At 43.8% G+C, this 27,683-nt stretch overlaps 1 protein-coding gene across 1 annotated transcript; it reads right to left on the bottom strand.

The window, feature by feature from the left end:
* Nucleotides 1-1,096: 1,096 nt before the first annotated feature.
* Nucleotides 1,097-24,646, bottom strand: LIM2 (lens intrinsic membrane protein 2). The gene is made up of 5 exons (XM_040326846.1): nucleotides 24,459-24,646; nucleotides 14,860-15,065; nucleotides 10,690-10,839; nucleotides 5,282-5,416; nucleotides 1,097-1,222 (listed from the first exon to the last, which is right to left on the bottom strand). Exons 2-5 carry the CDS (start codon nucleotides 15,032-15,034, stop codon nucleotides 1,161-1,163), a joined length of 522 nt encoding a protein of 173 aa, XP_040182780.1. The 5' UTR covers nucleotides 15,035-15,065; nucleotides 24,459-24,646; the 3' UTR covers nucleotides 1,097-1,160.
* Nucleotides 24,647-27,683: the final 3,037 nt, after the last annotated feature.

Here is a 27,683-nt window from a genome sequence, read left to right as displayed (position 1 = left end):
GCGCTTAATTTGAATAGAAGCCGCCCCCTTGAAGATACGCGTGGCTACGCCGGGGCCATTTACACTCCGCCGCCCCAAACTACGGAGCAAGTGTTTGGGGAATACGGCACTTGCTCCTGTAGTTTGGGGCGGCGGAGTGTAAATGCCTTACGCGCCGCCCGCGGACATTTAGGCCCCATTCACACCTAGGCGTTTTTACGCCTGAAGCGCACTGCTCACAAACGCCAGAGGGGAGAATTAACATTATTCCCTATGTTGACTGTTCACACCTTAACGCCTGAACGCCCAAACGCCTGTCGCGCGAAGCTCAAACAAGTCCCGGACCTTTTTATGTCACGCGTATCGTGCGGTTTGGGCGTATTTGAGCGTTTTTTTTCCCCATAGAAAGTAATGGGAAACGTGCGAATTGAGCGTATCGCGCGACAACGGGCGTTTGCTACGGGCGTTTCGTCGCTTTAATAAATAGAACTTGTCGCCCATGCAGAAGATTAAAAAAATCTACCAACATAGCAACAAGTGATGAAAAGATGATAATTTTTCCTATTGGCTAAAATAAAAAACGCCGAAGTACAAAAACGTCGCACGACGCTGTATGCAAACGCGCGACAAATGCGACAAATGCAAATACGCGCGACAAAACGCCAAAATAAAATAAAAAACGCCGAAATACAAAAACGTCGCACGACGCTGTATGCAAACGCGCGACAAATGCAAATACGCGCGACAAAACGCCAGAAAAAAACGCCCAAAAAAACGACCGAACGACCGACGCTCAGGTGTGAATGCAGCCAAACAGAGAATATGGGCCTTTGTGTATACTGCACTTGCCTCTCTGACTTACGGCGGCGTAGCGTAAATACGATACGCTACGCCGCCTCAAAGATGCACACATCTACCTGAATCTAGCTATAAGTGCGCTAATCCACAACAACCAATCAGATTGGGTTTCCCATGGTCACTGGAAGATGAATGCTAATTGGTTGATTTGGGTTAGTGGGCTTTGCTCTTTGACTTGCTGACAAGGCGCGTTGTCTGCATCTACTTTAATGGTCAGTATCCATTTATCCATTGATATCCAGAGACAAACGTTTGCTGGTTTTTTTAGGAGGTATTGTCCGAGATTTCTTCTTTTTTTTTTGCCGCTGTCTCCCCCGCACTCATTAACGAGGACCAGCCACTCTCCGACACTCGTGCATGCGATAGGCACACATGTAGAATATCCCTTGGGGGGGAAAAGGAGAAGAAGGGGTTATTTATCATAGATAAGCAATATTATCAAAAGTATTGGGACGCCTGCCTTTACACGCACGTGAACTTTAATGGCATCCCAGTCTTAGTGCGTAGGGTTCAATATTGATTGAAAAGGTATTGCCTCACTAACCACTTAAGACCCGGAAATTTATGCAGGTAAAGGACCCGGCCAGTCTTTGCGATTCGGCACTGCGTCGCTTTAACTGACAATTGCGCGGTCGCGCGACGTGGCTCCTAAACAAAATTGGCGTCCTTTTTTTCCCACAAATAGAGCTTTCTTTTGGTGGTGTTTGATCACCTCTGCGGTTTTTATTTTTTGCGCTATAAACAAAAATAGAGCGACGATTTAAAAAAAAAAAACACTGGGGTGGATTCAGGTAGGGGCGCGCAATGAAACGGCGGCGCAGCGTATCGTATTTACGCTACGCCGCCGTAACATACAGGAGAAAGTGCTGTATTCACAAAGCACTTGCTCTGTAAGTTGCGGCGGCGTAGCGTAAATGGGGCCGGCGTAAGCGCGCGTAATTCAAATGATCCGGTAGGGGGCGTGGATCATTAAAATTAGGCGCGTTCCTGCGCCGAACGTACTGCGCATGCGCCATCCCTAAAATTTCCCGACGTGCATTGCGGTAAATGATGTCGCAAGGACGTCATTGGTTTCGACGTGAACGTAGATGGCGTCCAGCGCCATTCACGGACGACTTACGCAAACGACGTAAAATTTTCAAATCGCGACGCGGGAACGACGTCCATACTTAACATTGGCTGCGCCTCCTAATAGCAGGAGCAACGTTACGACGAAAACGACTTACGCAAACGACGTAAAAAACTACCGCCGGGCGCACGTACGTTTGTGAATCGGCGTATCTAGGAAATTAGCATATTCTACGCCGACAAAAACGGAAGCGCCCCTAGCGGCCAAAGTGATATTTCACACAATTCTACGCCGCCGCAATCAAGTTACGTCCGTGGAGGAAGCCTATTTTTGCAGCGTAACTGCCTTTGTGAATCGGCGTAACGAAACGCTGACGCAAATTTGAAATTACGGCAGCGTATCTGGAGATATGCCGCCGTAACAGGTAGCTGAATCTACCCCAATATTTTTTACTTTTTGCTATAATAAATATCTCCAAAAAAAATATTAAAAAAATGTTTTTTTCCTCAGTTTAGGCCGATACGTATTCTTCTACCTATTTTTGGTAAAAAAAATCGCAATAAGCGTTTATCGATTGGTTTGCGCAAAATGTATAGCGTTTACAAAATAGGAGATAGTTTTATTGCATTTTTATAAATATTTTTTTTTTTTACTACTAATGGCGGCGATCAGCAATTTTTTTCGTGACTGCGACATAATGGCGGACACTTCGGACAGTTTTGACACATTTTTGGGACCATTGTCATTTTCACAGCAAAAAATGCTATAAAAATGCATTGTTTACTGTGAAAATGACAATTGCAGTTTGGGAGTTAACCACAAGGGGGCGCTGAAGGGGTTATGTATGACCTCATGTGTGTTTCTAACTGTAGGGGGACGGAGCTGTAGGTGTGACGTCATTGATCGTGTTTCCCTATAACAGGGAACACACGATCAATGACACTGCCCCCATGAAGAACAGGGAAGGTGTGCTTACACTTACCTCTCCCCGTTCTTCAGCTCCGGAGGACCAATCGCAGGACACCGGCGGCGATCGGGTCCACGGGCCCCGCGGCCACGGTCATGGAGCTTCGGACCGAGTCCCCACGGCTGGGCTTAAAGGGCCACGTACAGGTACATGGATATGCCCAGCCGTGCCATTTTGCCGACGTATATCGGCGTGAAGAGGTCCTTAAGAGGTTAAAAGGTTTAGCACGTAGGGGTAAACCAATGAGGCTTTGCGGCGTAATTTGGAGCATGCGCACTGGGATACGTCCACGGACGGCGAATGCGCCGTTCGTTAAAAACGTAATTTACCTGGGGTCACACTGAATTAACATAAAGCACGCCCACATCTTCCAATTTTTAATTAGGCGGGCTTACGCCGGCCCTCATACGCTACGCCGCCGTAACTTAGGGCGCAGGTTCTTTCTGAATACAGAACCTGCCTCACTAGGTTACGGCGGCGGAACGCCAGGCTTTCTGAATCCGGGCCTAGATGTACAAAGTTAGTAGAAAGAAATGCCAACAGAGTAAAGGCTGGAATTAAAGCCAAAGTTGGTCCAACAAAATATTGACATGGGGGGGGGGGGGGGGATCCTTTTTCCAACTCAGTGATTCGGGTTTTTTTTATTTATTTTTCATAAATTATTCCTGACATGTTGATGTTTTACCTTTCACTTGGATGTTATAAGTTGCACTGATTAAATACAGCTGCATAAAACAAAAACAGTGTCTGTCTTCATTTCAGATAAAACAACAAAATGTGATTATTTTAAAGGGGGTTGATTTTTTTCTATACTCACTGTAAATGGATAGATAGATGGATAGAGAGAGAGAGAGAGAGAGAGAGAGAGAGAGAGAGAGAGAGAGGGGGAGAGAGAGAGAGAGAGAGAGAGAGAGATAAGGGGGGAGAGAGAGAGATAAGGGGGGAGAGAGAGAGATAAGGGGGGAGAGAGAGAGAGAGAGAAAGAGAGAGATAGGGGGGAGAGAGAGAGAGAGATAAGGGGGAGAGATAGAGAGAGAGGAAGAGAGAGAGAGAGGGAGAGAGAGAGAGAGAGAGGGAGAGAGAGATAAGTGGGGGGAGAGGGAGATAAGGGGAGAGGGAGAGAGGGAGAGAGCGAGAGAGAGAGAGGGAGGGAGAGAGAGAGAGAGAGAGAGAGAGAGAGAGAGAGAGAGGGAGAGAGAGATAAGGGGGGGAGAGGGAGATAAGGGGAGAGGGAGAGAGGGAGGGAGAGAGAGAGAGAGAGAGAGAGAGAGAGAGGGAGAGAGAGATAAGGGGGGGAGAGGGAGATAAGGGGAGAGGGAGAGAGGGCGGGAGAGAGAGAGAGAGAGAGAGAGGGAGGGAGAGAGAGAGAGAGAGAGATAAGGGGGGGAGAGGGAGATAAGGGGAGAGGGAGAGAGGGAGGGAGAGAGAGAGAGGGAGGGAGAGAGAGAGAGAGAGAGAGAGAGAGGGAGAGAGAGATAAGGGGGGGAGAGGGAGATAAGGGGAGAGGGAGAGAGAGAGCGAGAGAGAGAGAGGGAGGGAGAGAGAGAGGGGGAGGGAGAGAGAGAGAGAGAGAGAGAGAGGGAGAGAGGGAGGGAGAGAGAGAGGGAGGGAGAGAGAGAGAGGGAGGGAGAGAGAGAGAGAGAGAGAGAGAGGGAGAGAGGGAGGGAGAGAGAGAGGGAGGGAGAGAGAGAGGGAGATAGAGAGGGACAGAGAGAGACAGAGGAAGAGAGAGGGAGAGAGAGACAGAGGGGGAGGGAGGGAGAGATAGTTAAGGGGGAGAGGGAGAGAGAGAGAGATAGAGGGAGAGAGAGAGAGAGAGATAGAGGGAGAGAGAGAGAGAGAGATAGAGGGAGGGAGGGAGGGAGAGAGAGAGAGAGATAGAGGGAGGGAGGGAGAGAGAGAGATAGAGGGAGGGAGAGAGAGAGAGATGAGGGGGGGAGATAGATAGATAGACAGATAGACGGATAGACAGATAGACAGATAGACAGATAGATAGATAGATAGATAGATAGATAGATAGACAGACAGACAGACAGACAGACAGACAGACAGACAGACAGATAGATAGACAGACAGACAGACAGACAGACAGATAGATAGATAGATAGATAGATAGATAGATAGATAGATAGATAGATAGATAGATAGATAGATAGATAGAGAGACATATAGATAGATAGATAGATAGATAGATAGATAGATAGATAGATAGATAGATAGATAGATAGATAGATAGATAGATAGATAGAGAGACATATAGATAGATAGATAGATAGATAGATAGATAGATAGATAGATAGATAGATAGATAGATAGATAGATAGATAGATAGATAGATAGATAGATAGATAGAGAGATAGAGAGATAGATAGATAGATAGATAGATAGATAGAATTTCTACATCTTACCTGCAAAGAAGGTCATGAGCAGAGCCACCCAGCCCAGGATGTAGGACCAGGAGAAGCGCCAATCACCGAACCGCTTGCCCAGGAAGTTGACGGTCACCCCGGTGTAGATGGCCATGGCCAGAAGAACAAAGAGGGCTGTGGGGGGAAAACAGAGAGACTCTGTATACGGAGAACACTGAAGTATTCACAACCACAACGTGCAAAGAATCAAAGTGGACCTGTCACGAACGAAACACAGGAGCTGCCTGAAAAGCAATCTACCACAGATTCTTGTTCAGAGGAGCGAAAAGGGCTGCCGCCCAGTCCTTAAATAATTACTAAAGCTTTTTTTTAATTTAGAAATGTTTTATGTACTTTTGGTATAGTATTGTGAGTTTAGAACCTCTGTTGGGGGTTTCTTGCTGTCTGTGACCCTGGTGGAGACATGGCCTCTCTTGATTTGTCCTGGTCTCGTTCTTGTCAAATGAACCCCCTCCCCCCCCCCTTTCCCCCCCACAATAAAACCCAAACCACATGCATTGTAATAAATAGAAGGGAACCTTGTGATGGTGTCATGCATCCCCAAAAAAAGACACTGGTCCGGTTTTTGGTGTGTTATGGTGTATTGGGGACCAACTCAACATTAATTGGCTGCATTACCTAATGCGCATTTACTCACCTCAAACGGCACATCAACGTGCATCACAACGCACGACTTAAGCCCCAGACCAATATGCTGCTAAATGCCCAAAGGCGTTTTTACAATTCGGCACTGCGTCGCTTTAACAGACAATTGCGCGCTCGTGCGACGTGGCTCCCAAACAAAATTGACGTCCTTTTTTTCCCCACAAATAGAGCTTTCTTTTGGTGGCATTTGATGACCTCTGCGGTTTTTATTTTTTGCGCTATAAACAAAAATAGAGCAACAATTTTGAAAAAAATGCAATATTTTTTACTTTTTGCTGTAATAAATATCCCCCAAAAACATATATAAAAAAATATATTTTCCTCAGTTTAGGCCGATACGTATTCTTCTACCTATTTTTGGTAAAATAAATCGCAATAAGCGTTTATCGATTGGTTTGCGCAAAATTTATAGCGTTTACAAAATAGGGGATATTTTTATTGCATTTTTATTATTTTTTTTTTTTTTACTACTAATGGCGGCGATCAGCGATTTTTTTTCGGTACTGCGACATTATGGCGGACACTTTGGACAATTTTGACACATTTTTGGGACCATTGTCATTTTCACAGCAAAAAATGCATTTAAATTGCATTCTTTATTGTGAAAATGACAGTTGCAGTTTGGGAGTTAACCACAAGGGGGCGCTGAAGGAGTTATGCTTCACCTAGTGTGTGTTTACAACTGTAGGGGGTGTGGCTGTAGGTCTGACGTCATCGATTGTGTCTCCCTATAAAAGGGATGACACGATCGATGCGCCGCCACAGTGAAGCACGGGGAAGCCGTGTTTACATACGGCTCTCCCCGTTCTTCAGCTCTGGGGAGCGATCGCGACGGGGCGGCTATAAACAAATAGCCGCGCCGTCGTCCCGGATCGCTCCCCGAGGGAATCCGCCCGCCGCACGCAGCGGGGGGGGTCCCGATCGGACCTCCCACCCGCTAAAAGGCTAGGACGTATATATACGTCCTTCTGCCTGTCCGTGCCATTGTGCGGACGTAAATAGTCGTGCGGCGGGCGTTAAGGGGTTAATGGGGTGAAGGGGTCCTTAACCTTTCCCTAATTTATTTGAAAAAATGTATACAGTGAAACCTCGGCCACATCAGTGTGCAGTACCATGTTTGGCCTGAGGTGGGGGGGGGGCGCGCTGGAGCCGAGTGATTCTACATTTTTCCGAACGGCTCCAAACCATTACGAGTATCACTGGCGCCCCCACACCTCTGGCTAAATACGGTACTGCACACCCCATTAGCTGCTTGGGACAACACTTGCGAACCGAGTCAGGATTTAAAAAAAAAGTTGCTCGTTATTCAAAACGCTTGTTAACCGCGTTACGTGTAAACCGCGGTTCCACTGTATATATATATATATATGTTTAATGATGGATTGGTAAAGTAATTCCGGTGAAGTTTGGAGAAGTCCCAGGGAAGATATAGGACTTCTTAATGCACTCAGCAGAGCCCGATTAGCACTTTAGGAGTAGAAATTGCGTCTGACATTTCAGTGAAATAATGGCAAAATATCATTTGTAGGAGTCTGTCAGTCGCAGAAATAAATGGTGTCAGTTTCGCGGCTTTCGGCTGTTGCGCAGTTTAATGTCACATTAATCTCGGGAGACAAGCCGTGTCACCGGCAGACATCTATTTCCCCCTCACAGACAAGACATGACATTACTTAATGTGTCGCGCCGTCCACTACATTTTTATATCTGTCAGGAAGGTCTTTTTACATCTCTTTTATGTCTCATTTTGGCTGCCGCTTTAGTCAATCAGCCATTTAGAAGAGCGCGATTATGGAAAGTTCAGGAACCATTACGAGAATACAAATTCAATCCCAAAGTGAACCTGTCAGCTACTTGCAACTTCTTAAAAGTGCCCAGGAGCACACAGCTCAAGATGCCGGTTATAGGGTGACCACGTGTCCCGGGATTGCCCCGGGACAGTCCCGCATTGCCCCGGGACAGTCCCGCATTGCCCCGGGACAGTCCCGCATTTTGCAGGTCTGTCCCGGGCACCTTCATTCCAGGACAATACAGTGTCCCGGAATGAAACTGACACAGCTACCCCCCAAGCCAAACTGATGCCCCCAAAAAAGGCCGCCACATCACCGCTTTACTCACTGACAGTACTTTTCCTGGCCGGGAATGCCTGGAGAGCACAGTCCCCGCCCCCTGCTTGTGATTGGAGAAATCATAAATCCCGCCTCTTGTGTCCAATCACTGTGCTGTGATTCGTTACAGCATAAGCTGATTTTTGGGAAGGGGGGGTGTCACTGAATGGTAGTTTGGAAATGTGGTCACCCTAGCCGGTTATCATGTGTGTTAGGCACAAAAGCCTGCCTTGTGTGCCTCTCTGATCTTGCCTTTACTGTCTTTCTAAAGGGTTTAGCTTCACCAAGTCCTGCCTACCCACTTTGCTCTTGTCCTATTACAACAACCGGCGAACCTTTGCCCTCTGCTGGTCATTACGCAGCACAGGTTTCTGCAGTGCACACCTGCCCTAATCAGGAAAGCTTAAGAAGACTGATGGACATTTAGCCTAAGCCTGTGTTTATTAGACACGTGCACACTGAAATATTTTGTTTCAGAATTTTGTTTTCGTCCGAAAAATAAATGTATTTAGTTACCGTATTTTATCGGCGTATACCGCGCACTTTTTTGCCCTGAATAGTCGGGCAGTCTCGGCTCCTCTCGCGCTCACGTCCCGCGGGAGTGGGCGTTCCTATGCCGCAGTTAGTGATTGACATGATGACAAACACTACCACCCCCGTCGCATAAGGAGCGCCACGAGTTGCCGAAAGTAGCCGAACGTCGAGTCGGCGCTATACGGCGCCTGCGCACCGACGTTCGGCTTCTTTCGGCAACTCGTGGCGCTCCTTATGCGACGGGGGGGGGGTAGTGTTTGTCATCATGTCAATCACTAACTACTGCATAGGAACGACCACTCCCGCAGGAGGCACTACCCAGAAGCCGGCTAAGAAAATAGCTTTACAAGGTATGTACAGCAAAAAAAAAAATCGGCATACTGACAATGTCGGCAGTGAGCTGGATGTAATGTTAGAAATTTGTTTTTAGGGTGAACCCCCGCTTTAAAGGGGATGTAAAGGTACATTTTTTTCCCCTAAATAGCTTCCTTTACCTTAGTGCAGTCCTCCTTCACTTACCTCATCCTTCCATTTTGCTTTTAAATGTCCTTATTTCTTCTGAGAAATCCTCACTTCCTGTTCTTCTGTCTGTAACTCCACACAGTAATGCAAGGCTTTCTCCCTGGTGTGGAGTGTCATGCTCGCCACCCTCCCTTGGACTACAGGAGAGTCAGCACGCTATCTACGTTGCAGATAGAGAAAGGAGCTGTATGTTAGTGGGCGTCCTGACTCTCCTGTAGTCCAAGGGGGAGGACGAGCACGACACTCCACACCAGGGAGAAAGCCTTGCATTACTGTGTGGAGTTACAGACAGAAGAACAGGAAGTGAGGATTTCTCAGAAGAAATAAGGACATTTAAAAGCAAAATGGAAGGATGAGGTAAGTGAAGGAGGACTGCACTAAGGTAAAGGAAGCTATTTAGGGAAACAAAATTACCTTTACAACCCCTTTAAGGTTGAATCTGTCATTGAAGGCTTATGGTGTCTGTCGAAAGTTCTAAGAAGATTCGGCGGAGCAGCAAAACTGTACGACGCCGCAATCGTACATCTCCGGTTGAATGCTCCGCCTACAAGCTATAGAAGAATTCTAATGTTCTATGACACTAGTAATAATTATATTTATTAATTATTATTACTAGTCAACCAACATTCAAATTCTTCTATAGCCTATGGGCGGAGCATTCGTCCGGAAATGTTCGATTGCGGCGTCGTACAGTTTAGCTGCTTGTCGAATCTTCTTAGAACTTTCGACAGACACCATAAGCCTTCAATGACAGATTCGACGTTTGTATGTTTTTCGCTGCTTCTTCGAATCTTCGTCGTTCATGTCGAATGGTCTACCCCAGTGGCGGTGCGTCCATAGAGGGCGCAGGAGTGCCGACCCCTCTCGCTCCTGCACCGCCACTGAAAAACAATACATAGATTCATGCATTGCCTTTCGTAAATAACCCCCAATGTGAATGTGTATTAGGGAGTAATCAGGGCCGATCCTAGGGTCACAGGTAGGGTTGCCACCTCATCCCTTTAAAAAGGAACACATATTAATTACACAGGTTCTGTGGCTGATTAAGGTGGTAATTAGACTCATTTGGTGCCTTACCTGCATTAAATTAACCTCAGAACCTGTGTAATTCATATGTGTTCCTTTTTAAAGGGATGAGGTGGCAACTCTAGTCACAGGCACCTGGGTGCAGAAATATATCTGGCGCCCCCAAATGGGCGTCATCATTTTACTAACTCCTCCCCTTTACAAATGTTTCTATGGCAATGACTCAACCACAGAGATGCTCCCCCACAAAGTCTTCATTAACCTGGGAACCTTACATGATCTCTTAACAATAAACACAATACAGGAAGAGAAGCAGAGTACTTTATTGGGACCTGAAGGGGGGGCTCTCTGATGGACACAGAGAGGGCTTCTGTTAGAGAGTCTGTTAGATGTTCGGCGCCCCCACCTCTGCAGGCGCCTGGGTGCAATGCACCCTGTGCACCCTGCCTAGGATCGGCCCTGGGAGTAATTACAGTACATAGCATTGCAGCACACTGACACATACTTCTAAGGTGTGCTACTGTGCCTGGCATCTATTATAAGGAAAACACTTACTGGAGATGAAGAACATGATGCCTGCAGCAAAGGATCTGTTAAATCTCTGGAAATTGGAAAAGTGGGCGAAGGACAAGATCCCGATGATGATGCCAGCAAAGCAAGACAATGTAGACAGGATCATAAAGGCCCGAGTGGCATTCCAATAAGCTGGAAGAGAACAAAAATTCACCAAGATAACCAACAAGCATTGTACAGCAAACTTCCCCTAAAAATAAAGTACAAATTTGACCCAAGGCTGATTAGGATTGCTCAGGAAATTAATCAGGAACATGAGGGGGGGTGGGGGCTTGTTGTCAAGTGCTACTCCAAATGTTGCCCTCGATCGCCAGTGATGTTTAGGACTATCTCGGTACCCAGATACAGGGACGTTTTTAAAGCAGGGCAAAAGGGGAAGCTGCCCCGGGCCCTGTCATTGTTGTGGGGCCCAAAGCAGCTGCCTCATACTTGCCAACTATCCCAGTTTAAATTCCCTTGTCCCTTGAAGTTTTAGGCCTCGTACACAACGACCGAACATGTCCGCTGAAACTGGTCCGGCGGACCAGTTTCCGCGGACATGTTCGGTCGTGTGTACGGCCGACCGGACAATTTTCCAACGGATCGGACAGGTTTCCAGCGGACAAATGTTTCTTAGCATGCTAAGAAACATGTCCGCTGGAAGCCTATCCGTCGGACATGTTCGGTCGTCTGTACGACTCACCGGACATGTCCGCTCGGCCGAAAGCCCTCGCATGCGTCTAAGTGATTTGATGCATGCGTGGAAGCATTGACCTTCCAGGGTCGCGCATGTCGCCGCGTCATCGTCGCGGCGACGGCGCTGCGGCTACGTCATCGCGTATCCTGTCCGCACGGATTTCTGTTTGATGGTGTGTACAACCATCAGACAGAAATCTCCGAGCGGTCCGCGGACCGTTTTCATCGGACATGTCCCCTCGTGTGTACGAGGCCTTAGTCTTGTGCTGTGTCCCGATATCTCAGTGTGAAGTGCTGCTACTAATGCAGGACTGAAGAAAGTGATTCACACCAGACATCCCAAGAATATTGCTGAACTGAAACAGTTCTGTAAAGAGGAATGGTGAAGAATTACTCCTGACCGTTGTGCACGTCTGATTCACAACTACAGGTTAAAGTTATTGCTGCCAAAGGAGGTTCAACCAGTTATAAAATCCAAGGGTTCACATACTTTTTCCACCTGCACTGTGAATGTTTACATGGTATGTTCAATAAAAACTTGGTAACATTTAATTCTTTGTGTGTTATTAGTTTAAAGCGGGAGTTCACCCATTTAAAAAAAAAAAAAAAATCTCCCCTTAGCTTCCTGCTCGTTCGGTCTAGGGGAATCGGCTATTTATATTAAAATAGGTGCAGTACTTACCCGTTTTCGAGCTGCATCTTCTTCCGTCGCTTCCGGGTATGGGTCTTCGGGAGCCGGCGTTCCTTCTTGAGTGACAGCCTTCCGAGAGGCTTCCGACGGTCGCATCCATCGCGTCACTCGTAGCCGAAAGAAGCCGAACGTCGGTGCGGCTCTATACTGCGCCTGCGCACCGACGTTCGGCTTCTTTCGGAAAATCGTGACGCGATGGATGCGACCGTCGGAAGCCTCTCGGAAACCTGTCAATCAAGAAGGACCGCCCATTCCCGAAGCCCATACCCGGAAGCGACGGAGAGGATGCGTCTCGTAAACGGGTAAGTACTGCACATATTTTTAAATAAATTGCCGATTCCCCTAGTAATAACGAGCAGGAAGCGAAGGGGGAAAAGTGCCCTCTAAGGGTGAACCCCCGCTTTAAGCCTGAGTGTTATTGTCTATCGTTGTGACTTGGATGAAGATCAGATCACATTTTATGACTGCAGAAATCCATATCATTCCAAAGGGGTTCACATACTTTTTATTGCATCTGTATATGTAGGCACCAACTGATACCTTTTATATATTCTAGTTGGTTCTTTATTTACATGTATTTGTAAAAAAATCTTTATTTTTCAAATTTTCAAAGAAATAAGACAACAAGAAATGTAAGGATTATCCTAAACAGAACTCCAGAGGCCTATAATCCAAATGAGAGGGATATCTCCATCAATAGATTTACAAAGTAATAAGGAAAGCACATTATAAATTGTAGGATCAGCCAAGTGTAATGCAAGAGATGGACGGAAAGGTCAGGTTGTTGGGGGGGGGGGGGGGCTCTAGAGAAGGGGTACAGAAAATGATGATATAGAAAAATATAAGCGAATACACAACAAACGGAATGTCATGGATATGCAAAAAAAGTCTGGCAGCTTACCTGATCTCCATGTGTTCATTAGAGGCCTGACCCTCCTTCTGACTGTCTTTTATCACCTTCCTCCCTGTATTGCTCCACCCTAGGCCATCCCAGGAAGCCTATATCTGCTAGTCTGCTTTGCTGTTCAACCGTGTTGTTAGCTTTAGTTCCTGTCTGCAGTGTGCTATGATTATCTTCCTGTGTACCGTTTTTGTCTCGTCCCTGACTTCTCCTGTTTGCCTGTGATCCTGACCTTTTGCCTGTCCCTCGGGTTACCCTTGTCTGCCTGTTGCCCTGACCTCGGCCTACCCATCACTACCGCTTGTCCTGCTTGCTGCTTCCCCCCTCTTCCTGCGGAGCGTGACCTAGGGTATCCCAGGGGTTCGCGACCTGGATCCAGCTGCGGTGAAGGCCATCCTCACCACTAGAGGCTCTGGTGAACACAAAGCTGGGTCTTAGACTCCACGCCCTGGGCGATCTTGGGTTCACGCTTCCTCTCTAATTGCAGCAGTCGGCCAGAGGGTTCACTACCCTGTGGTGCATCCCTGACCCCAACGGGGTGCACTTGTCACCTGGCCACAGGTGACCTGACACGGAAGTGATGAGAGAAACTTATCCCACCCTACACCCAAGAAAGACCATCAACACAATCAAAAATTTTAATACAACCTAACCTTTTCCTGGTCAAGTTGGTTATTTAGAAGGCATCTCAGGTGGGTTACTTTAATTTACACACTGCCCAATGACCGGCCACAAGACCAATTCTTTCCTTGTCTGACAGTTTTCACGCCAACTGAATTACTCATTAGCATTGTGCAAAACTGTTAATTAGGGCACGTCACATGCACACGAGAAGCAAATGCAAACACATGTAAACTCAAGTTTTCAAATGCAAAAAACGGCGTTTAAAACGCCAGTTTTTGCCGCGAATTTCACAGCGCTTTGCCGCGTTTAGCGGCGTTTAACCGCGTTTGCGGCTATAAGCGTTCATAACAAAGACATTGTAGACCCTCCCAAAGCTTTGAAACGCAAAAACGTTTGCGTCTGAACCCAAAATTTTGCGTCTGAAAAAACGAGCTTAAACCCAACTGCTTTAAAACGCAAAAAAACGTGACTGTGTGCATGGACACATAGGATAACATTAAATGTGTTCAGGGGCAGTTGAAAAAAAATGCCCAAATGCCTCTGAACTCGAGTTTACCAGCGTCTCGTGTGCATGGGGTCTAACCCAAATAGATCCAGCTAAACCAGTAGTCTTGAGCACACCTCCCAACTTTTTGAGATGGGAATGAGGGACACCTATCAGCAAATTCATGCAGGCATAGGACACACCCCTTGTCACGCCCCCTTAAGATAGGTTAAACCCGTAAGTGCTTTTTTTTACCACTAATGTTCCTTTATATTGGCTTTTGGATTTTACTAATGCAGAAATTAAGAATTTGGATGAAAGGTTTAGCATTAGAACATACTTTATGATAGATAAAAAGTGCATTTTATATACAGCTATATAGATCAGACCAAAATGAGGGACAAATGAGGAGGGACAGAGGGACATTGCTCCAAATCAGGGACAGTCCCTCGAAATCAGGGATAGTTGGGAGCTATGGTCTTGAGGACCTTGCTATCTCTTGACAAGCCTCAAGACTACTGGTTTAGTTGGATTTATTTGGTGGCCAACCTGAATTGATGGCTAACCTAAAGTACATGGGACAACTGGTAAAGCACTCTGGTATGGGACATTTGACTACGAATGCTTTTTCTAGGTCAGTGGTCAATGAAAGTCATTAACTGAGCATGAAAGCCAGACAAATAGCATTTTAGGAAAAATGATCAGTTATGGCAGCCTCTATACTCAGCACAGGTTCCCTACAAAAGTGGACTTGTGTTTTTTTAGGTACCTACTTACCGATACTCTCTGTTTGCATGGAACATTTTCCGGCCATGCAGTATCTCCAGAGGCCCTGGTGCGCGAATGATCCGGATAGTCGGTATTGCATCCAGTAGTCAGTAGCGGTGGAGACCACCAGAAGTATGTTGCCCACACAGGCACAGAAGAGGCCTCCGCCCATAAAACTGTACATCCTGGTAATGTGGTGGAGCTAGACCCAACGTCTGCAGGAGAGATAAGACAGAATAGGATAAGCGCTGCGCTACAGATGGTCTGTATCGGTAAAACAACCATGCTATACAACAATTGACTGAAAGAGGCGCAAAAGTAGATAAAAAGTACATAAATAGAGGATGATGGGAAAAATGCAAAAGTAGCAGGAATGACAGTTCAGCAGCTTTATACTCCTCCAGGATGGTCATGGTTGTGACTTTTTGGGCTAGATTCAGGTAGCTCGGCACATCTTTTGGCCGGCGTAGCGCATCTCATATGCGCTACGCCGACGTAAAACGGGGAGCCCAGAACAGTATTCTGAAAGATCTCGCGACGTACGTTGTGCCGGCGTAGTGTAAATGTGCCGGCGTAAGCCCGCCTAATTCAAATTCGGAAGGTAGTGGGCGTGTTGTATTAAAATTAGCCGTGACCCCATGTAAATGACATCCCGAATGAACGGAGCATGCTCAGAATCACGTTGCATACACTCCCTAAGATACGTCGGCTCAATGCTTTCAATGTGAACGTAACCTACGCACAGCCCCATTCGCGTACGACTTACGTAAACGACGTAAAATTTGACGGCTGTTCCGACGTCCATACCTTAAGGCCCCGTACACACGACCGAGGAACTCGACGTGCCAAACACATCGAGTTCCTCGTCGAGTTCAGTGTGGAAGCCGCCGAGGAACTCGGCGGGCCGACTTTTGCCATTGAACAACGAGGAAATAGAGAACATGTTCTCTATTTCCTCGCCGAGGTCCTCGTCGGCTTCCTCGGCCGAAAGTGTACACACGGCCGGGTTTCTCGGCAGAATTCAGCTCTGAACCGAGTTTCTGGCTGAATTCTGCCGAGAAACTCGGTCGTGTGTACGGGGCCTAACATTGGCTGCGCATGATATAGCAGGGATAACTTTACGCCGGACGTAAGCCTTACGTAAATGGCGTAGCGGGCGCAAGTACGTTCGTGAATCGGCGTATCTAGCTCATTTACATATTCTACGCGTAAATCTACGGAAGCGCCCCTAGCGGCCAGCGTAAATATGCACCCAAGATACGACGGCGTACTAAGACTTACGTTGGTCGGATGAAGCAGAAATTCAGGCGTATCTTGTTCCCTGAATAGCGCGCATAGATACGACGGCGCATCTTTTAACTTACGCGGCGTATCAATAGATACGCCGGCGTAAAGTCTTTGTGAATCTAGCCCTTTGTTTCTTGCCTAAAAAATGTATATCATTATATGGGCCGGTGACATCAGTCAACCAGTTACAGTGGAACCTTGGATTACGGGCATAATCCGTTCCAGGAGAATGCTCGTGATCCAAAGTACTCGCATATCAAAGCGAGTTTCCTCATTGAAGTCAATGGAAACGAAAATACTATAGTTTGTTCTGCATCGACTTCTATGGCATGCAATGCCGCATGCGGCCAGAGGCGGGAAGAGCCTCGGAAACGGCCGGAAACAGAGGTTCCAGGATAAAGTAGGTATTACAGGCAACCATGGACATCAGGCCCTGGGGACACAACGTTTGGTCCCCAGGGACACCACGTCCATTTTTTAAATGGACATCGTACCAGCTTACATGCTTAATTTGATCTCCTGTAATAAGAGGTCAACACCAGCTGGTAAGAGGCAGCATATCCTATGGTGGAGGTGTTTTTCTATCATCACTTTCTGGGCTATCAATATATTCCTCACTATTTGGAAATTGGAGTACATCACTTTATTGTAATTTTCCTCACTTGGAGACTGAAGCTCAGTTGTTGTTTGGACTTTATGAGATTCATGTAACATATGACACACCACTTACATGGACTTTGGTGTACCATGCATATACCTTCAGTTTTTGTCTCATCTCTGATAATTTTCTGTCATTATATTCATTGACACATAAGTTCTCACATTCAATTTTTGTATTCACCTGTTTGGCACAGCCACATATGTTTGTCATATCTATTGATAGACTTAAGATTTTTTTTTAGCGCAGCTTGTTTTTTTTTTTCCATTTCTTGTATCTGTGTAGTATAACACTGTTAGTTGCTTGCTCGATATCCACAGAATAAGCGCAGTATCTATTTTTCCAACCCTTTAAGCTGGCCTTATGCCTTGTACACACGATCAGAATTTCCGATGGGATAAAATCTGATGTAACTTTCCGTCAGAATTCCGTTCAAGCTGTCTTGCATACACATTGTCAGACCAAATTCCGACCGTCCAAAACGCGGTGACGTAAAACACTACGACGAGCCGAGAAAAATTAAGTTCAATGCTTCCGAGCATGCGTTTTTGTTTCTCCGTCGGAATTCCACACAGACGATCGGAATTTCTGCTAGGATTTTTTTCCATAGAAAAAAGATAAAACATGTTCTATTTTCTAAACTTCGACGTAAAAAAGTCTGATGGGGCCTACACACGGTCAGAATATCCAATGAAAAAATTCCATCAGACTTTTTTCATTGGAAATTCTGATCGTGTGTACCAGATATTACACTAGAATTTCATATACATATTTTTGCCTCCAAGGCATGTTGTCTCCCATCCACCCCTCCACTCCAGAAATCTGTAATTTTTTCCTGCACAAAGCAAGGACCATTAAGACATGGATGAGCGAGTTTGGGGTGGAGGAACTTGATTGGCCTGCACAGAGTCCTGACCTCAACCCGATAGAACACCTTTGGGATGAATAAGAGTGGAGACTGTGAGCCAGGCCTTCTCGTCCATCATCAGTGCCTGACCTCACAAATGTGCTTCTGGAAGAATGGTCAAACATTCCCATAGACACACTCCTAAACCTTGTGGACAGCCTTGCCAGAAGAGTTGAAGCTGTTATAGCTGCAAAGGGCGGGGCCAACTCAATATTGAACCCTCCGGACTAAGACTGGGATGCCATTAAAGTTCATGTGCATGTAAAGGCAGGCGTCCCAATACTTTTGGCAATATAGTGTGTATATACAGTCTATTTGCCTTTAGTGATTTAACCCCAATTTGTCCAGTCTCTTTACTTAACCACTTCAATACCGGCCGATAGGCATATGACATCCACAGATGGGATCTCTCATCCTGGGTGGATGTCATATGACGTCCTGGGCTTTGCCGGGGGATATCTGAATGATGCCTGCAGCTACAGGCATCATTCAGATATCCATCTCTTCTGCCGGCGATCCTGCGCACCATAAGAAAGATCATAGCGGTGGTTCCGCCGCTTGATAGTTCTTATAGGCGGTGCCATCCGGTGCTTCTCCGGGCTCTCCCGTGCCATCGGGGGCCCGGAGAAGGAATCGTCCAGCGCTCGCAGGAAGCATAGAGATGACTGGTGACCAGATGGTCACCAGTCATCTCTATGACCGTCGGAGGACCCAGGCGCGATGTGATGACTTCACGCCCGGGTACCGTAAGTAAACAAAGCCGCGATTGCGGCTAGTGAGCAACACTGATCATGAGATCGGTGAATTTTATTTCACCGATCTCATGCTTTCCAGCCTGGAGGAGATATGCGGGGTCTTATTGACCCCACTTTTTTCCATAAAGAGGACCTGTCACACACTATTCCTATTACAAGGGATGTTTACATTCCTTGTAATAGGAATAAAAGTGATAAAAAAAAAATGTAAAAGAAAGTGTTAAAACATAAATAAATAAGTAAAAAAAAAAAAAAAAACCCAATAAAAAAATAAATATTAAAACGCCCCTGTCCCCGGTAGCTCGCGCTCAGAAGCGAACGCACACGTAAGTCCCGCCGACATATGTAAACGCTGTTTAAACCACATATGTGAGGTATCGCCGCGTGCGTTAGCAACAATTCTAGTACTTGATCTCCTCTGTAAATCAAAACTCATAACCTGTAAAAAATTTCAAAGCGTTGCCTATGGAGATTTTTAAGTACCGAAGTTTGGCGCCATTCCATGAGTGTGCGCAATTTTAAAGCGTTTTTTTAATTCATGAAACAATTTTTTTCCAAAAAAAAAAGGCTTTTGAAAAATGATTGCGCAAATACCGTGCAAGAAAAATCGTTGCAATGACCGTCATTTTATTCCCTAGGGTGTCTGCTAAAAAAACATATATAATGTTTGGGGGTTCTGCGTAATTTTCTAGCAAAAGAATGATGATTTGTACATGTAGGAGAGAAGTGCCAGAATAGGCCCGGGAAGGAGGTGGTATAAAAGCCCTGTACTGAAGTGGTTAAAATTATTACAATTTTATAAAAATAAGTTTTTTTTACAATAATTATTTTTTTCTATTTATAAAGTGTCTGATATTTAAGTTGTAGAGATTCACATAATTTACAAATCCCTTTTATCTGTATTTTTTTACAGTAATTCAATTCACAATAGATCAGTTCTGATATGCATGCACCTGCCTATGCAAAGAGAGAACAAAACATTGCCACGACCATGCTTGCAAAATTGCTATGCTTGCAAAATCGATTTACTCATCCCTGGTTTCAACCGCAGCTGTTAGATCAAAAACCCCGGCGTACATTACAAAAAACAACTGCAATTTATTTTCCAAAAAACATTACACAAGCTCTTGTAATTTATCCTGAATTTTAGGCCCAGATTCACGTAGGAGATACGACAGCGTATCTCCAGATACGCCGTCGTATCTCTGAGTCTGAGGCGTCGTATCTTGGCGCCTGATTCAAAGAATCAGATACACCAGAATTTGTATAAGATACGACCAGCGTAAGTCTCCTACGCCGTCGTATCTTAACTGCATTTTTACACTGGCCGCTAGGGGCGTGCACGCTGATTTACGCCTAGAAATATGTAAATCAGCTAGATACGCCAGATACGCCATTTACATAAGGCTTTTTCCGGCGTAAAGTTACCCCTGCTCTATGAGGCGTACCAATGTTGGGTATGGACGTCGGAACAGCGTCGAATTTTTCACGTTTTACGTCATTTGCGTAAGTGGGATACTTTCACGGAAGGCGCATGCGCCGTTCGTAAAAAGCGTCATTTACGTGGGGTCACAATAAATTTACATAACACACGCCCACATCTTTCACATTTGAATTAGGCGGGCTTACGCCGGCCTATTTACGCTACGCCGCCGCAACTTTGCTTTGTGAATACTGCACTTGCCTGTCAAAGTTGCGGAGGCGTAACGTAAAAAGGATACGTTACGTCCGCACAAAGATGCGCTCTCCTACGTGAATCTGGCCCTTAGATTCAACAATGAATACATGTGAGCATTAAAAGCCCACATAACCAATGTACTGAGCCATACAATATAAAATATAAAAAAGATTTAAATAGGAAAAATGTATTTCTAACAAGAATTTGTGCATACTATTTTTGGAAAATAAAGTTTCCAAATGAACAGATTTTCCACTCACCTGATTTATGAGAAAAATACCGTCTCCTTTATTTTTATTTTATTTTACGATATATGGTAGATTTAGGAAACAATTTATTTCTTTTACAAGGGATTTTATTTTTCAATCAAATAGACAGAGCCAGCAATTGGACAGTTACATTCAACAATGAATACATGTGAGCATGAAAAGCCCACATAACCAATGTACTGAGCCATACAATATAAAATATAAAAATGTTTAAATAGGAAAAATTTCTAATAAGAGTTTGTGCATCCTGTTTTTGGAAAATAACGTTTCCAAATTAACTGATTTTCCACGCACCTGATTTATGAAAAATAATTATGGCTCCCCTTTATTTAAATTTTTTTTTTTTCTTTATGACTTTATGAAACACTAAAATTCAGGCTAAACTACAATTTCTAACAAGAGTTTGCGCATACTGGGCCAGATTCACGTAGAACTCCGGCGGCGTAACGTATCTCATTTACGTTACACCGCCGCAAGTTTTACGGGCAAGTGCTTGATTCACAAAGCACTTGCCTGTTAACTTGCGGCGGCGTAGCGTAAATCCGTCCGGCGCAAGCCCGCCTAATTCAAATGGGGCGTGTATCATTTAAATTAGGCGCGTTCCCGCACCGAACATACTGCGCATGCTCCGTTTTGAAATTTCCCGCCGTGCTTTCCGCAAAATGACGTCGCACCGATGTAATTTTTTGAACCGCGACGTGGGTTACGTCGTTTCCTATTCCCGGACGACTTACGCAAAAAAAAAATTAAATTTCGACGCGGGAACGACGGCCATTTTTTAAATGGCCAGTATAAAGATAGGCCAGGAAATAGCAGCTGTAACTATACGCCGGGAAAAGCCGTCTAGCGGCGACGTAAGAGAATGCGACGAACGCGCGTACCTTCGTGGATCGCCGTAAAGAGCTAATTAGCATACCCGACGTGAACTCCACCCAGCGGTCGCCGAAGTACTACACCTACGATCCGAATGCGTACGAAGCCGTAGGCCTGTCGGATCGAAGCCAGAAGCCGTCGTATCTTGGTTTGAGGATTCAAACTAAAGATACGACGCGGCAAATTTGAAAGTACGCCGGAGTATCAGTAGATACGCCGGCGTATTTCTTCTGTGAATCTGGCCCTAACTGTCTAATTGCTGGCTCTGTGTATTTGATTGAATAATAATAAATTCTCTTGTAAAATAAAATAAAAATTCCTGAATCTACCATATACCGTAAAATAAAATAAAAAAAATAAGGGAAACAGAATTTTTCTCATATATCAGGTGAGTGGAAAATCTGTTCATTTGGAGAGAAAAAAATTCAAAAAATAGTATGCACAAACTCTTGTTAGATTTTTTTTTTTCCTATTTAATATTTTTTTATATTTTATACTGTATGGCTCAGTACATTGGTTATGTGGGCTTTTCATGCTCATATGTATCCATTGTTGAATATAACTGTCCAATTGTTGTCTCTGTCTATTTGATTGAATAATAATAAAAACCCTTGTAAAAGAAATGTATTTTTCCTGAATCTACCATATATCGTAAAATAAAAAAAAAAAAAAAAAAAAAATAAGGGAGACAGAATTTTTCTTATAAATCAGTTCATTGGAAAATCTGTTCATTTGGAAAAAAAAATAAAAAAATTGTATGCACAAACTCTTGTTAGAAATAATTTTCCAAAAATAGTGGGCCAGATTCACATAGAATTACGGCGGCGTAACGTATTGCATTTACGTTACACCGCCGCAAGTTTTATGGGCAAGTGCTTGATTCACAAAGCACTTGCCTGTTAACTTGCGGCGGCGTAGCGTAAATCCGTCCGACGCAAGCCCGCCTAATTCAAATGGGGCGTGTATCATTTAAATTAGGCGCGTTCCCGCGCCGAAACGTACTGCGCATGCTCCGTTTTGAAATTTCCCACCGTGCTTTGCGCGAAATGACGTCGCACCAACGTAATTTTTTGAACGGCGACGCGCGTTACGTCCTTTCCTATTCACGGACGACTTACGCAAAAAAAAAAAATTAAAATTAGACGCGGGAACGACGGCCATACTTTAACATGGCAAGTCTAAATATAAGCCAAGAAATAGCAGCCGTAACTATACGCCGGGAAAAGCCGACTAGCGACGACGTAAACGAATGTGACAAACACGCGTACCTTCGTGGATCGCAGTAAACAGCTAATTAGAATACCCGACGCGGAAAACTACGCAAACTCCACCCAGCGGGCGCCAAAGTATTACACCTACGATCCGAAGGCGTACGAAGCCGTACGCCTGTCGGATCGAAGCCAGAAGCCGTCGTATCTTGGTTTGAGGAATCAAACTAAAGATACGACGCAGGAAATTTGAAAATACGCCGGAGTATCAGTAGATACGCCGGCGTATTTCATCTGTGAATCTGGCCCAGTATGTACAAATTCTTGTTAGAAATTAATTTTTCCTATTTAAATCTTTTTTTTATATTTTATACTGTATGGCTCAGCACATTGGTTATGTGGACTTTTAATGCTCACATGTATTAATTGTTGAATCTAACTGTCTAATTGCTGGCTTTGTGTATTTGATTGAATAATAATAAAATCTCTTGTAAAATATTTTTTTTTTCCTGATTCTACCATATACCGTAAAATAAAATAAAAAAATAAAAAAAATAAGGGAGACAGAATTTTTCTCATAAATCAGGAGATTGGAAAATCTGTTCATTTGGAAAAACAATCCAAAAATAGTATGCACAAACTCTTGTTAGAAATATTTTTTTTCCTATTTAATTTTTTTTTTATATTTTATTCTGTATGTCTCAGTACATTGGTTATGTGGGCTTTTCATGCTCATATGTATCCATTGCTAAATGTGACTGTCCAATTGCTGGCTCTGTCTATTTGATTGAATAATAATAAAATCCCTTGTAAAAGAAATGTATTATTCCTGAATCTACCGTATACCGTAAAATAAAATAAAAAAATAAATAAAATAAAGGAGACAGAATTTTTCTCATAAATCAGGTGAGTGGAAAATGTGTTCATTTGGAAAAACTATTTTCCAAAAATAGTATGCACAAATTCTTGTTAGAAATATTTTTTTTTCTATTTAAATATTTTTTTTTCTATTTAAATATTTTTTTTTCTATTTAAATATTTTTTTTTCTATTTTATACTGTATGGCTCACATGTATTCATTGTTGAATCTAACTGTCTAATTGCTGGCTCTGTGTATTTGATTGAATAATAATAAAATCTCTTGTAAAATACATGTATTTTTCCTGAATCTACCATATACCGTAAAATAAAATAAAAAAAATAAGGGAGACAGAATTTTTCTCATAAATCAGGTGAGTGGAAAATCTGTTCATTTGGAAACGTTATTTTCCAAAAATAGTATGCACAAACTCTTGTTAGAAATTATTGTTTTCTATTTAAATCTTTTTTTATATTTTATACAGTACATTGGTTATGTGGGCTTTTCATGCTCACATGTATCCATTGTTAAATGTGACTGTCCAATTGCTGGCTCTGTCTATTTGATTGAAAAATAATAAAATCCCTTGTAAAGGAAATGTATTATTCCTGAATCTACCATATACCGTAAAATAAAATAAAAAATGTAAAAAATAAAAATCTACCATATACTGTAAAATAAAATAAAAAATGTAAAAAATAAAAATTTACCATATACTGTAAAATAAAATAAAAAATGTAAAAAATAAAAATCTACCATATACTGTAAAATAAAATAAAAAATGTAAAAAATAAAAATCTACCATATACCGTAAAATAAAATAAAAATCTACCATATACTGTAAAATAAAATAAAAAATGTAAAAAATAAAAATCTACCCTATACCGTAAAATAAAATAAAACATTTAAAAAATAAAAATCTACCATATACTGTAAAATAAAATAAAAAATGTAAAAAATAAAAATCTACCATATACCGTAAAATAAAATAAAAAAATGTAAAAAGAAAAAGACACAGATTTTTTCTCATAAATCTGACGAATAGAAAATGTGTCCAGTTTTGCGCAATAAAGTCAACCTATTTGAAAAAAAAAAAAAAAAGCAGAGTCCTTACCTGTTTGAGGTGTCCTTAGAAGAGGTGACTGAGGGAACAGAGATGTCACTCCGATGGAGTACAACACAGAAAAGGATCAGACTAGGCTGCCGTCCAAAAAAAACCCATGATGCTCATGGTCACTTTGGATGGTTTCTGTTGACTCAGGTAAAATTCTTTTAACACGGGATACTGCCCACCCCAACAGCTGGCAGAAAAGGGTCAATAGATCCCCTCTAGCTGGGAGCTGGTTGGGTTCCTGATAAAAGGCATGTGCTTAGCTGGCACTCTGGACCAGAGAATGGATGTGATGAGACTGACAGTTTTTATTCCAGAGAACTGGCCCCTCGGAAACAATGGCAGTTAGGTTTAACCCCTGCTTGGCTGGCAGACACTTTTGTGTCAGGGTCGAGCGTTTGACCAGCAAGGGGGGACCTATGAGTATTTAACTGCTGTGTGTGCCATACAAGACTGCAGGGCAATAGGGCGATGGGAGAGATTGTACTATAAAACAAGGGGGGGCTTAGCTTAAGTACACACATGGTATGACACAGTACTAAACCATGTAAAAAAAAAAAGTTTTTTACATCATGTAAAAGTAAACTAATTAAGGACCCTTTTAAAAAAAAAAAAAAAGTGTGGTGTGGCGTGGCAGTTCTACATTTTATACTAAAAAAACAGCCAATCATTTAAAAAAAAGACAAATTTGCAGAACAATTATTGAAAACTTAAAAAGTTTTATAGCTTCGTTGAAAGAGGCGGACAGTTGCAAAAGATAAAGCTCTGAACATCATGTAAAAGTAACCTAATTAAAAAGCCTATTAAAAAAAAAGTGTGGCGTGTCGTGGCATTTTTTACTAAAAAAACAGCCAATCAATCATTTAAAAAAAAAAAAGACAAATTTTCAGACCAATTAATGAAAACTTAAAAAGTTTTAAAGATCCGTTGATAGAAAAGCTGGAAAATATTTAGGTGGACAGTTGCAAAAAATAAATACATCTCTAAACATCATGTAAACGTAAACTAATTAAGGAGCCTATTAAAAAAAAAAGTGTGGCGTGGCAGATCTACATTTTATACTAAAAAAACGTAAAAAGTTTATAGATCCGTTGAAAAAAAAGCTGGCAAATATTTAGGTGGACAGTTGCAAAAAAAAAAAAAACTCTAAACATCATGTAAAAGTAAACTAATTAAGGAGCACATTAAAAAAAAAAAAAAAGTGTGCACTGGCAGTGAAGGGGTCAGGGCCGATCTGCCCTATAGGCTCACTATGCAAGCCGCTTAGGGCCCCACAGAGCTGCGGTGGGGCCCCCAAATTACTAGAGGTCTGGTGAGAAGACATTTTTGGCCCCTCACCCCGCTTCTCAACTTGCTGGCTGCATGGGAGAAGAGGTAAGAAGTCAGCACCCACCGCTTCTCACTTTAATGTAAGATGTCATTTCCGACAGCAGAACTCCCCCTCCCCCCGCTTCTCAACTTTAATCTTTAACGTTACATGTCACTGTCGGCAGCGCCCCCCCCCCCCCCCTTCTCAACTTTAATGTGACATGTCATTTTGCTTAGGGCCCCAGGGAGGTCAGGATCGGCACTGGAAGGGGTTAACCACTAGGTGGCGCTAAAGGGGTTAAGTGTGACCTAGGGAGTGAGTCTTACTGTTAGGGGGCGTGGCTACCAGTGACTTGTCCCTGATCACCATTCACGATCACTGGCTTAGTGGATGGAGGTAAGAAGGTGTGCACCATCTAGAAGGGAAGAATGGGATCCCATAGATATCTATGGGTCTGTAATGCACAAGCACAGCCAGGGATTAAAGGGTGCAGGTGCTCGGGCTAAGTGTGCCTCTGTGGAAGGGGAGGGTGGGTCAGGTTAGCTAAGGGGATTGGGGTAAGGAGTGCACCATCTAGATGAAGGATGGGAACCCATAGATGTCTATGGGCTTGTAATGTGCAAAGACAGCCAAGGATTACTATGTGCAGGTGCTCAAGGTAAGTATAGATCTGTGAAGGGGGAGTGTGGGTCAGGTTAGCTAAGTGGATTGGGGTAAGGAGTGCACCACCTAGATGAAGGATGGAATCCCATAGATATCTATGGGTCTATAATGCACAAATGCAGTGAAGAATTATTGGGTGCAGGTGCTTGAGGTAAGTATGCATCTGTGGCTGGGAAGGGTATGTCAGGTTAGCACAGGGGATGGGGGTAAGGAGTGCACCACCCAGATTAAGGATGGAATCCCATAGATATCTATAGGTCTTTAATGAGCAAGCACAGCCAAGGATTGCGATGTACTGATACTCAAGGTAAGTATGCATCTGCAAAGGGGAAGGGTGGGTTAAATTAACTCAGGGGATGGAAGTATGGAGTGCACCACCCAGGTGAAGGATGGGATCCCATAGATATCTATGGGTCTGTAATGCAAAGGGCAGCCAGGGATTACTATGGGCAGGTGCTCGGGCTAAGTATCTATGAAGGGGGAGGGTGGGTCAGGTTAGCCAAGGGGATGGGGTCCCATAGATGTCTATGGGTTTGTAATGCGCAAATGCAGCCAGGGTAATGTACAGGTGCTCGAGGTAAGTATGGATCTATGAAGGGGGAGAGTGGGTCAGGTTAGCTAAGAGTACGGGGGGTAAGAAGTAGTGCACCACCTAGAGGAAGGACGGGATCCCATAGATATCTATGGATCTATAATGAGCAAAACACAGCCAGGGATCACTATGTACAGGTGCTCAAGATAAGTTTGGATCAGTGGAGGGGGAAGGTGGGTCAGGTTACCTCAGGGGATAGGGGTAAGAAGGAGTGCACCATCTAGATGAAGGAAGGGATTTAAACACCGTCTCAGAATAAACTATAAAAATTCCTATTTTGAAAAATATTCAGGAAACAATAACTGCATTGCTTTTGGCCAGTGCAGACTGTCCAATGGCCACCATATGGACCTCCGTTCTCTTTGGAGGTGTGACGTCTATTATAAACTGACAGCTTAATGGCAAATTAACAGCAAATTGACAATAAAAAATGTATAGAACACAAGAACTTTATTACACCAACAGTTATAATCCAAACTGACCTCCTACATAAACATAAGTGCAACAGTCTGAAATTGTCAAGGGCATTTTACATGAACAGCCCTGCAGATCAAAGGATAAAAGTCGGTAAAAGTCTAATCCTGACGTAGCTCCGGTGCTAAAATACTTTTAAAATCTCTCAGTCGAAAAAATGTAGACCTTAATGATTTGGGTATTATGAACT

Source organism: Rana temporaria, chromosome 10, assembly GCF_905171775.1.
Source record: "Rana temporaria chromosome 10, aRanTem1.1, whole genome shotgun sequence".
Classification (NCBI taxonomy): domain Eukaryota; kingdom Metazoa; phylum Chordata; class Amphibia; order Anura; family Ranidae; genus Rana; species Rana temporaria.
This window is presented reverse-complemented; position numbering and strand designations above follow the sequence as displayed.

Excerpts from the sequence above, each read along its gene's own strand:
- LIM2 (XM_040326846.1), bottom strand. The coding sequence starts at position 15,034 with ATGTACAGTTTTATGGGCGGAGGCCTCTTCTGTGCCTGTGTGGGCAAC. Across the intron at positions 10,840-14,859 it reads CATGCAAACAGAGAGTATCG|CTTATTGGAATGCCACTCGG; the intron begins GTAAGTAGGTAC and ends GTTCTCTTCCAG. Across the intron at positions 1,223-5,281 it reads GCTCATGACCTTCTTTGCAG|GGATATTCTACATGTGTGCC; the intron begins GTAAGATGTAGA and ends TTCCCCCCCAAG.